At 43.8% G+C, this 12,183-nt stretch overlaps 1 protein-coding gene across 1 annotated transcript in view; it reads left to right on the forward strand.

The window, feature by feature from the left end:
• The window catches only part of EXOC4 (exocyst complex component 4), a 408,492-nt gene that overhangs the window by 335,451 nt on the left and 60,858 nt on the right, over nucleotides 1–12,183 (forward strand). The window contains exon 13 of the mRNA XM_056339463.1: nucleotides 7,617–7,772. Coding sequence (XP_056195438.1) covers nucleotides 7,617–7,772 — 156 coding nt within the window. The remainder of the gene's footprint in view (nucleotides 1–7,616; nucleotides 7,773–12,183) is intronic.

Here is a 12,183-nt window from a genome sequence, read left to right on the forward strand (position 1 = left end):
TTCTTTCTAGGTGGGGAAAAAATCTGAAATAATGATCATTAGCATGTGGAGAGTCTTGGCTTCCCAGTGACTTTATCCACATCACACTGTGGTTTAGGCTTTTTAAATGTGGATGGCAGTGGTAGCAGGGCTTAGAAACCACAGAGCTTTTCTCCTAATCAGGCAAACACGACCTCAGGTTGGAGATGGAGAGTATAAGACATCATCTGTAAAATAAATAGCTGTATGTAGCTATTGCTTTCTTGTAAAGCAAGTCAGATCCTTCCATTTGAGTGTTCCCAAGAGATTCAGCTATATTTTAATTAATTAATAACGTTGAGATTTGGGTATTCAGATCTCATGGCAAGGTAGGAATTAGGAACCACAACACACTATATAAATACACACACACTGGGTTTTATGAAACTTTCCCCAAACCTCTGTAAACTTATTCTTTCAGGCGGTCATCAAATGCTCAGTCCTGGGCTGTCTTTGTTCATTAGCATTTTCAGGTGATCCATCTCTTAACTGCTTCCCCAAGCACAGTGTGGAAGCTAAACACAGCATGGTGCCACTGGACACAGGGTTATCACGCCAGCTTGTTTGGTGTAAGTCCTTCGGGTGCTTGCTTTATCATAGACTTCCTGGGTAACCATGGATAAGTAACTTATTCTCTGTACATCCCAGTTGCCCATCTGTAAAATGGCTCTCCCTGGAGAGGGGGACCAGGAGCATGCCCCGTGCCATGGGGATAAATACTTGCATAGAAAGACACTAAAGATGCTGCAGCAATGTGGGCTGTAATAGCTGCTATACATACTCTCCTTTAATAACTAATAGCGGCTGGCGATAGCAGGGGAAGCTGAAAAAGCCCCTTGTGTTTTCTGACCAAGAAATTATTTCCTATTGCCTGATTCTTTTCAGGAGAAGCTTCATCTGGCGAGCGGCTGTGTACCCGCTTATTATTATTAATAATAATACCAACAGTAGCAGTGAGCACATATGTGGGCTAAACTTCATCTGGGTGCTTCTTTAAATCGGTAGCTGCTCACGTGCTGTTGTCTAAAATGCTCATGTTTCATATAAAACTTCACTGACTGGAGCCAGACAATAGATCTGATTTCTTTGGCTTGAACTTAAAGGTCCTTCCTTCCTTCCTTTGCTGATACCATTCCTGGATTTGGCACCTGCTGAGGAGTAATTAGGACAGCCCTAATTTGGCAATATCCTGATTACAGCAGGAGGAAAAACAGGAAATGTTCTAGTTTTGCTGCTAGCAAATGACTGACTGAAATAGAAATCTATATACATTTCAAATGATGCAGAGGAATATAGCAGCTACCCGGCTTTCCTGGGGCGATCAGCTTGATCTGCGGGGCCGTTATGCCCTCTACAGGGATCTTGCATTGCTACGGCTCCACGCAGCCTTGCCCTTTGGACCAGGGTTTTCCTTGGGGGTTTGAGAGGTAAATCCTCATGATTATAAAGTTAGTGGAGGAAGGATCGTTTATAGCTGCTTAAGATCAGAATAAACTTCTTAGAGCTGTGAATTAATACAATCAGGCAAAGCTATCAGAGCAAGGAAGTGTGCATCTGTTCTTGGTATGTCAAGATAGTGAGAATTTGGGAAGCCAGAGAGGTGGTTTACGCAAGATTTGCACATGGCATTCATTCATTCCCCATGTGCATGTGTTTCTTGAAGGGGAATATGAGCAAACGTGGATGAAATGTATTCAAAGACAGGCTCCTCAAAACAAGGCTGTTTTATTTGGAGTCCTTTGCAGAACAGATAGCTCTGTCAGGACGTCAGCACTAAGAAAGGCACAGCTGAGATTTCTCATGTTTGATTTCCATTTGGCTCACATTTTCTAGTGAATGCAAAAAAAAGCTGGTGGCTGGATATGAATGGATTGGACATTTATATAAGTAGCAACTGTAGATTTTCTTTTTTTAATTGATGACGATTTCCAAAGTGTATTTAATCTGATGTAGGTGAGATGTCTTCTGCAAATTGCATGTTTGTATGAAGTGCAATTTCAGTTTGACGCAAACTGTTTACAGATGTGAGTTATGTTTTACGTCTAGTTTATGAGGGGTTGGGGCTGAAAATGAAAACAAAATTGGGAGATAGAGCCACAAAACCTCCTGCTGTGTTGGCAGTACTTTTCTCCAGTCTTGTCCAGCCCATGTCTAGCTGCTTCTTCAGCAAATTTCTATGAAAGCAACTCTAGTCATGAGTTAAGCCTGTATAGTTAAACCATTTTCATGGGGCTTTGGGAGATACTGAAAGGCCATACAGAGAGTAATAGGGACAGGAAAAACCCTGACCAGGTCAAGATAGCTACCCTTAATATGAGTCTCTTTTTAGTCTCTTGCCAACAGCCTTCTTGGACAAGCTTTGCTGTCTTCAGTGCTAAACCTAATAACTTTCCATGCCTTTCTGCATAAATTGGCCCCATGTTTAGTTATGTCCGTGTTGAAGCTACACATCCTTATTTTGGTGTCCAGCTTTAAGCCCTTTCCTGTGTGTCCACCCCCTTCTTACTAGTCTTCATCCTCTCTCCCTTGAACAACCATCCTTTTGCACATTTTTCAACCTGTATCTGAAGAGTCTGAGTAAAGGCACCGCTCACCCAAATGAGTCTCTTTAGTCTGTAAATAGAGATGGACAACTCCAAAGAGTGGTCCACATTAATTAAAAAGTGGCTCAACTCTCTGGAGGTTCTCAGCTCTCTCCATAAGCTGTGAAGGCAGCTTATGGGACCAGCCTCCTGGCTGAACTGTCTCAGCTAAATTTGTTAAGATTAGGTGGGATATAACTGGGCCTATATCTCTCAAAATGATGAAGATAAAAAAACCCCAAAATCTCAGTTTCTGCTTTCCAGCCAGGCAAAATAAAACTAAATGCCTTTTTATTGATAAGGAAAAGAGGAGCAGATTAATTGATCCAAGGTGTGAGGTCTGCAGTCAAACAGGATTTCTTGAGGCCCCAGCAAACGCTTTTGTCACTACTTCTTGTTGGCATCTTCCCCTTCTTGCATTAATTTTTTTGATTTTTAAGTTGTCTTTGTGACTCTTTTTAGGCAGGGGTCTGTCTCCCTGTGTTGCTGTTGAGACGGACACGACACACAAAGGATTGTACACAAAACTAAAGGCCAAAAGGCCGTTGATTGTTCGAACAAGCCTTTTTTATATATTTCTTAAGAATAGGTGTCTGTACGTGATTGGTTCACTCGCAGACCATCAGTTCATGGTTGGATGGCCTTTTCTCTGCTACATCTTTGATACACTTCTTCTACTTGCCCATCTGGCAGTTCCTTGTCTTGTCGGCTCAGCTCCTCTCAGGACTTTCCCAGGCTCTTCAAGGATGCACAGGTACATGTTCAAGGCTAACGTTAAGCTCGCATCCCGATCCCTCAAACCAGCCGAGGTTTCCCACATCCCTCTTGCTGTTAGGTACCTGGCACATGCTAAGCAGGCCGCTTTTAATCACTTAGCAGTGCAAGCAGAGCTCAGCATGGAAACATCACCTTGACCCTGAGAAAAGAAGAAAATTATTCAAAAATACATTTGGCACAAGACAACGTAGTCCAATTAGCCGCTGTGGCCCCCAGATGTTCTTCTCCTAATGAAAAGCCCTGGCCACCCTAGCTGTGTCCGGGGATGTTCCCCAGCACTCTTCTCCCAGCTCAGGGCAGCAGTGGTGCAAGTCCGGGACCACCTGCAGATGTTTTTTTGGATAAACCCCACTGAGCTGTGGAGGGGTGAACCCTCCTCGGACATGTGCCATCCCCTGTGTAAGTGCTACACCTGTTCCCTACCCACTCCCAGGAGCTGGGTTAAAACAGATGGTATTCTCCTTGGCCCATTGAGCTGTGAATTAATTAGTTGATTATGGCACTGATGGTAGCCAGTCACCCTGTGTATGGGGTCTGGCTGCGATGGAGCTCATTCTCCCCACAGCAGCCCTCCCAGTGCCGTGCTTTGTGTTGGTAGCTGGAAGGGTGGTGGTAACACACCGGTGTTTTGGCCACTGCAGAGCCGTGCTCCACAGCATCGAGGCTGGCTGCCCAGCATCCCCCCTCACCAGGGGCTGGGGGTGGGCAGCATCTTGGGAGGGGACACAGGCAGGACAGCTGGCCCAAACTGACCAAAGGGATGTTCCATACCACATGGCATCACGCTCAGCAATAAAAGATAAGAGAAAGGAGGAGGAGCAGCAGCATTTATTATTATGATGCTTGCTGATAGGGAGTAGAGAACAAATCTTTTGTCTTCCTTTGCTTCCACACATTGACCTGTGCTTTTGCTTTATTAAACTGCCTTTATCATGAGCCACAATTTTTTTTTTCCATCTTATTTTCTCCCCCCCCACCCTGTTCTGCTGAGGAGGGGAGTGATAGAGCAGCTTGATGGACACCTGACATCCAGCCAGAGTCAACCCACCGCACCCTATTACAGCAGCAGGAATAATTTCATAGGAGCTTGGGAGAAAGGGGGCTTTGAAAGGAAACATTTTGAGCTGTACTAAAACATGTCATCCTGTCTTGTGATAATTTACTCAAAAACCTGAATCAGATTGACATTGATAGACGTTACAGAGGTTGAAAACTGGCTAAGATGCTTGAAAGAAAAAGTGGGGGAAAAGGAGTCTGTAATTGATGGGGAAAGCTGGGCATCTCACTGAGATCAGGGTATGTACTACCCTGTTTAACGTCTTCCTTTAATGAGGGGGTGGTTGGAGTAAAACCAACCTGTCAGTAAAAATTAGGAGGTGTTACAGTCACGGGAGAGAATGGGACATAATTCCAAGGGACCCACATAGTGGTGGCGGTGTCCCAGCACTGATTACTTTGACACTCCCTATTGATTTCAGTGGAGAATTTGTCTTGGGACTCCAGTGGCTCATGGACTCAGGAGTACCACATTGCCAAAAGGTGAGAAAAGCAGGAATCATGTGGGTTAGGCTCTTGGAAAACACTGACCCTAAGAAAAACAAGGACACCAAGCTCAGTTTGCAACTTGCTATAGCAGCCAAACGTCCTCCCCTCTCTCCTCCCCCAACACCTACTCCGAAAAGCAATAGGATTTTTGAGGACAGCAGATAATAAGGATCATAAAACAGAGAGGCAGCTCTGTCCTCTGTATAACTCCATCAGAAGTCTCCCAAAGATGACTTGCATTCATAGATATCTGAAGGGCTATGATAAGGCTGTAAATAATTGAAGAGAGTAAATAGTGAAAGTGGTGAGAGCTGAAGCTGCTGTAAGGGGAAATAAGGGGGAGTAATGGGATGAAATTGAGTAAAGTAAAACATGAGCACAGTATCAGGATTTTATTTTATTTTATTTTTTATCCAAAAGTTAGATTTGTTCAACTGTGAAATAGACTCCCAAGGGAAGGAGGCTATTACTTTAGTCTTTTGAGTCTGGAGAGGACAAAGCACTGGCTAATATATTCAATGGAGTAGTTGTCTTGCCTTGGCAGAGAAATGGCCAGATATCATCAAACTCAGTTTTTCCATCTCAGATGTCAGAGATTCTGGTGGAGCTTTATTTTTTCCCCTCAGTTTTCACTAGGGTAAAAAAAAGAGACCTTTTTTCCTAAGTGGAAAAACACCAAGTTCTTAACAGTAGCAGAAAGCCAAATTGAAATTTTGATGCCGCGGTCTTCTGTGGCTGGAAAGAAAATTCATTTTTTTTTTGCCTGTGGCAGATTGAACATGAAATTTAAAGAGAAGGAAAATTTATATGTAAGTGCATGTGATAAATTCATCTTCACAAATTGTGTGTGCTTACTGAGCAGAGGTTGTTTTCTTGGTGGTAGGTGAAAGGAGTGATAGGTTGCTCCATGCTGGTGGGAAAAGAAGTAATCTGCTCTGTTTCAAGATAGATTAGCTTTGGCTCCTATCTCAATGCCTTTTTCACTGTTTTCCTTTTCAAAACACTGATACGCAGTGTATTGTTACTTTTATTTCTGGTTATTGACCAAAACATACCTTTCAGGAAATTTAAAAGTAGAGTAGTTAATCCGCACAAACCCCTTCAAAATGTGCAGTGTCTTTATTGTGATTTTGCCTGACTCTTCCCAAAACCACCACCTGAATGCTAGTGACAGCTCTGAGCATCTGCCCCATGCATCTTTTTGATGCACAAAGTTTCTATCCATGTTGGACAAGCCATGTTTTCTGGGGAACAGTAACAGAAAAGGATCTCTCTGGATTTCACACTTCTTCAGCCCCTTGCATTGTAGGATACAGCAAGCATGCATAATTTCTAGGTGTCTTGTAGCCTCGTGAGCAAGGAGTGGTGGGTGTTTGTGGGGAAACACAGATCCCAGAGCCTTTTCTGTATTTTTGCATAGTAGAAGGTGATCAGTCTCTTAGCACACAAGAGAGATCCTGATTCTGTTGTAAACCTGCAGCTAAGCCTTTTCCATAGGAACAAGACCTCTGAGACCTTGTCTTTTCAGATGGTCCCTTTCTCAAATCACACTGTGCTGGTTCAGTGGGTTTGCCATGTTCTTGTTACAGAAGGCAGGAAAAAAATCCTGCTGCTGTCCATTGAAGAGGTCTCCATCATGCTTTTGTGTTGAGTGGTATGGACAGGTTGCATGTCTTGGGCTGGAGAAGCAGTCCAATTGGTCACCATGCAAGGACCTCCTAGAAGAGCCTTCCAGGTGCCCACCAGAGAAGGAAAAGAGTGATAGGATCTAGAAGAAACACCAGCACCCCTAACTACCACTTGCCTTTTCCAAGAGATGGAAACACCTCCCGGATCCTTGCTGTTTACTGAACAACCCAAGAACAGGAGAGGACTTTCCTGTCACAGTGTGACAGTGAAGTAGCAAACATTAATGAGGACTATGCTGATGGTTGTTCATGAACAACCCTGAGAAAAAATAGGCAACTAATGGACTCCTCCAAATACAGCATCCTGTTTGTCTCCTGAAATTGCCAGTGAGGAATTCAGATTAGTTACACTGCCAAAAATACTAAACAGGGAAAGACTTTGTAATTGGAACATGCTGTGGTCTTTGATTCGATTTCACACATACATACAATTTAGATGAAATCTCTATTACTAGGTGTTTTGATTGACTGGACAGAAGATCCTGGACCCTTCATTTCCTTTCACTGTTTCAGACAGGGTCCCCAAGCTGGGCCAGCTGATGTACGGTGAGCTGGTGGCTTCCACCCAGGTCTTCCTGGGCAGGTTTCCACGTTACAGTCACAACACAATCAGTAACAGCTGGCAAGCTGCATTGAGATTGCAAAGAACAAATGAGCCATGGAGAAACTACCTTCTCTCTCTTCTAGTACAGAGTGACCTCCTCTGGTTATGTAAATGGTGGCAAGTTGAATGATTTCAAGGGTGGGGAGAATATGGCCCTTTTTCCCTCAAAGGACTCTATCATAAAGTACATCAACAATTGGGAGCCTAAAGTGAATTTTATATCCTGTCCACTCATGTTGCTGTGCCCCCCACATGAGCACTTCGTTGAACTTCTCTTTGGACCCCTTCCTTAATGCTTAATGCACATTTGTATGTAATAGGGATTGTAATTAATATGTGCAGAATTACATGGAAAGTACAATTTGCTTCACACTAACAAGATTGTTGCTGCTTTCCCTATAGGAGCATTGTGCAGTCGGATGAAAAGCTGGTGATCAGTGCATCCTGGGCTAAAGATGATGATATTAGCAGGCTCCTGAAATCTCTGCCTAACTGGAGCAACATGGCACAGCCCAAGCAACTGAGACCCAAGAGAGAAGAGGAGGAAGACTTTATAAGGTAAAATATTTTATGAAGTTGTAAAATGGTTTCAAGGAGAGTAGCAACAATGGTACAACCTGCTGGAAAGAAAGTAATTACGGTGTTTGCATAGCTACTGTGTTCTCAGGTGTGAGAAAAATCATCATAAAGTCATGTAATTGTTTAGGTTGGAAAAGACCTTTAACATCATTGAGTCCAACCGTTAACCCAGCACTGCCAAGTCCACCACTAAACCATGTCCCTAAGTGCCACATCTACGCATCCTTTAAATCCCTCCAGGGATGGTGACTCCACCGTCTCCCTGGGCAGCCTGTTCTGAAGCTTGACAACCCTTTTGGTGAAGGATTTTTTCCTAGTATTCAATATAAATCACTAGGCATCAGCTTTACTGACTGAGAACTTCCTGTGTGTTGCCTGGATTTGGTTCTCTTGATGGTATCAAGAAGTCATTAAGGAAATAACCTGTTTAGGGGATGTTTCTGGGCTTTGCTTATCCGTCATATGATGGATTGGTAGATAAACCATCCTGAAGCTCTTTGTCCTACAAGAGAAAGGAGAAAGCAGAGGAGCTTCTCACATGCAACAAGGACAGAAGAGAGGGAGGCCACAGTTCAGTAAGGAGCTTCAGTGGCAGTGCCAGCTTGCTGCTTTCCTACCATTATGGCTCAGTCCTGCTTGCTCTGTTGTTCAAACAAGGCTGTTTGAAGAATCGTGCTTGTGAATCGAGTCAGGAGAGTGGCTGGGATGGGGGAGGAAAAGAAAGGGTTATTTTTAATTCAGGCAGATCCTTGTACTGGTTGGTGGTGCTACTCTGATCACCCATGCAATGAAAAGAGCAGCAGCCTGTGACCTAATGGAGGGGCCAGCTGGTTGTACTGGGCAGGAATTCCCAAAACTGGCATTGTCACCAAAGCTGTCCTCCATTTGAACCATGACCTGGTGATGTTTCTCCTCTGTCCCAACCCCAGGAGCTGTGTAAGGAAAGTCAGATGAAAAATATTGGTACCTGCATAGGGGATTCTTTCAGATGCAATTTACTGTGCCCAAACCAGATTTTCAGGCAAGTGAAAGCCTGTAAGCAGGCAGATTGCCTTTCCCTACACGCTGTAAATGGCTTAGTCTCTGAATCGTTGATGCGTTCTGAAGAAACAGGTCCTCCTTGTCATTCCAGTGAGTCAGAAAGCTTGTCTGCACATTCCCATCACTATTCATCACTTCCTTGATTGGCATTTGGCTATAAAACTGTAGGAGTAAGTGAAGCTGTTGAAAATAACAAGTCTAATTTGCCCAGATTGTCATTTTAGTTATTCACTGAATGCAAGCACAGTAACATAAAGATGACGCAGTCTGGAAAGAGGAACGACGAACAGTATAAAATATGTCTAGTCACAGAAATGTTTGCTCATACTGCAGTGGGGATAATCAGTTTTGCCAGTGTTTTAAAAAGTCTTCAGTGATGCTAGAAGAGCAAGGATGGAGAGCCCTTGAGGTTTTTTTGCAGTCGCTGAGGTTTTTTGAGTTTCATTGGTTCAGTCTTAGCCTCCATCTTGCCTTCACATTTATCCTTTGTTTCTTGGCATGGAAAGCAGCTGGGATGCCCTCCTGGCTCTTACTGTGGTTTCTGAGCTGTCAGCATGGGACACCAGAGGTCCTCTGGATGCAATGCTGGGTACTACTAACTGAGCATAACCTGTTAATGTAAATCCCTGGCCAGGCCGAATCTGATGGTCAAGCAGTCTGATGCTAGCAGTGACAACATTTTAATCCTAACACGCATTTTATTCCAGTGTTGTCATTGTACTGTCCATTAATAAGTATTTTGTGACATTTTATCAGAGATGTTGGAATGGAAAGCCATCTACATTGAATTCCCTCAGAAAAGGTCTTGTGCTGTGTCTTTTTTTTAGCCTAGACATTAGGACAAAGATCTTTTCTGAGTATCTGTTTGCACAGAGCATCATGTGTTAAGCCTCAGTTCCTCAGAGTGCCATGTGAATGCTCCTGTAGTATTAATTTAAGTTATAATAATTGGCCTGGGCCAGTTTCAGCCATTGATGGTAAGCAACATGGCTTATAAACTTCCTCAAGAATCTGTGCTTCTCCTGAAAGCTTCAAAATAGTATTAATTGTTTGTCCAATTTTTTGTCATCTTCTTTCCATTTAATCAGGCTTTTTTCAGACTTTCTCCTAATACAAAGGAACATGATTTCTTCACTGCTGTTGCTTCTTTCTCTTTCTCTTGGCGCTGCTGGTGAATTGGGAATAATTCTGCCGTAGTCATTTCTGCTTGAACACTGCAGTGGAGCCAGAGGGAAATGGGTTCAGTGGATGCTTTGGGTCATGGCTGTGGTGGGAGATCCTGGGGACAGCTCGTTTCATTATCACTTTAACTATCCAAGATATTTAAAACCCTGATATACAGATACCTACATGCATTCACAGACCGCCCTCCTTGGCTAGCAGGGACGGACTAAGCATCCTTTCCTGGAAAGGGAGGTTTAAGCTTGATGAAACATGGAAGCATTTTCTTTTTGGACATAAACCAAGGCTGACAGCAGTGCTTGAACTACTCGGCAGTACCCCTTTATGAATGCTGCTAAATTAAATATGTCCTGAAAGTTTGCCACCAGTTTTTGTACTGTGGCAGGAAGAGATACCAGTGCGCAGTTTTCTTTCCCTCCCTCTCCCCAGGTTTCCTGTAACTCATTTGTTTAATTAAAAAGAAGAATCCAAACATGAAGTCTTCCCAAAAAAATCCTAATGCATACCTGTGTTGACAGTGATTGATTTTGTTGCCTTAACCCGCCACTGTCTCTTTTGCAAATAGCTGTCGAAAGGTAGGGTAAGATACTAGCAGAATCTTCCCATTAATATTCTGGTGTGGCTGGCCAGACAAAGGGACCTGATTGAGCATATTATAGTAACTCAGAACTTGGCAAGGGGAGAAAGGAAAGAAAAGTCATGCCTCTATTCGTATAATTAGTTTTTAAAGCTCTGAAGGCTATTTGGCACTGGGGTGAGTGTGAAATATGCTGCCTTTATCACTTTATAAAGGTTAGCCTTCGGTTCATTACTGAATCAGATAGGTTGGTGATAAAACGCAAAGATGCATCATTTCCAGGTTTGCCTTTGATGAGGAAAAGCAATGTAAAAAGAGTTTCAGAACCGGTCGCGCTCGAGTTACAGCAGAAATTCTTGCTTTTTGGTGCCGTTCTGCAGCAAGTGGCAAGGGCACTGTGTGCCTGAGGGAAACCACTTCTGCGGGGAGCTGAGAAAGGCATGCTGGCAATTCACGGGGCAACACATTTGCCTGGAAACCTCACATTGGTCTGAAGATCACACCACAACACAGATCATTCTGGTTGCATATCTGAGATACCAAACCAGTGTTAGGAGGAGGATGGTGATTTTCCTCTTGCCTTTTGACTCCAGCAAGCTCCTGGACACTGAACTTGGGATCAGATTCTCAGGCGGAAGTTAATGGAGCAATAAAAAAAAAAAAAAAAACCTCTCCGCTTCTCCATGTGCAACATGACTTCTCCTTTTGCTGCTTGTGTTTCTTTAATGAGGGTAACCTGACTGCAGGGTGCTCCAGCTGCCTGCTGCTTGTTCCCCTGCATCTCCTGTTCATTTTGGGATGCTCATCCTCACTTGCTCTGCACCAAAAGGATGGGATATATTTGAGCAACATGGAAGGATACCTGTGTAACAGCAGATACTTCACCAAATCATCCCAAATGGCATTGGTCAGAAGTTACGCTATCCCAGATGCTTGTTAGGAACTCTTCTCTTCTCTTGATTTAGTCAGTGCTGATCCTCTGACTCTATTTCCAATGTAAAATTGGAGCCTGTGTGTAGATTTGGGTCTGCTTGGGGAATGTGTTGCTATTGGACAAGGCAAAAAAGTCAAGCTGAAGGAAGAGAGCAGGGATGGGCTAAAGGGTGTCCCTCCAGAAGGCATGATGGGAGAGAGAAATGTACCCTCCAGTTCTGGATGTGTATTGGGACTGTGTCTTGGGAACCACTGTCCCACACCTCAGCTCTCTTGGGGCATGCAGCATATCTCACCTGTGCCCTGGGAGAGCACATCATCCATCCAATGGCACCAAAGACACTGGGTACACTCCAGAGAATGAAATCTCCTCTCCTTTCCTTTTCATAGGGCAGAGCATGCAAAGCTGATGGTGGGCAGTCAAGAATATCTCTCTTCCAAACACAAAGCTTTGCTTAGCCCTGGGAGCAAGAGCTAAAAGAGCTAGTGGTCTGAGGCATAATTTTGCACTGCAATGAATTAGAAATGCTCCTGTGAGCTCTTCCTCAGAGGGTGCTTGAGGGCAGTAAACTCAGGAGTTTGGTACAGAGCGCCTAGGACTGGTCACAGCTTGAATGACACAAAGCTGGAGGAGCGGCTGCTGCAGCAGAGGCTGCG

This window comes from Falco biarmicus, chromosome 5 (genome assembly GCF_023638135.1).
Source record: "Falco biarmicus isolate bFalBia1 chromosome 5, bFalBia1.pri, whole genome shotgun sequence".
NCBI classification, from domain to species: Eukaryota; Metazoa; Chordata; class Aves; order Falconiformes; family Falconidae; genus Falco; species Falco biarmicus.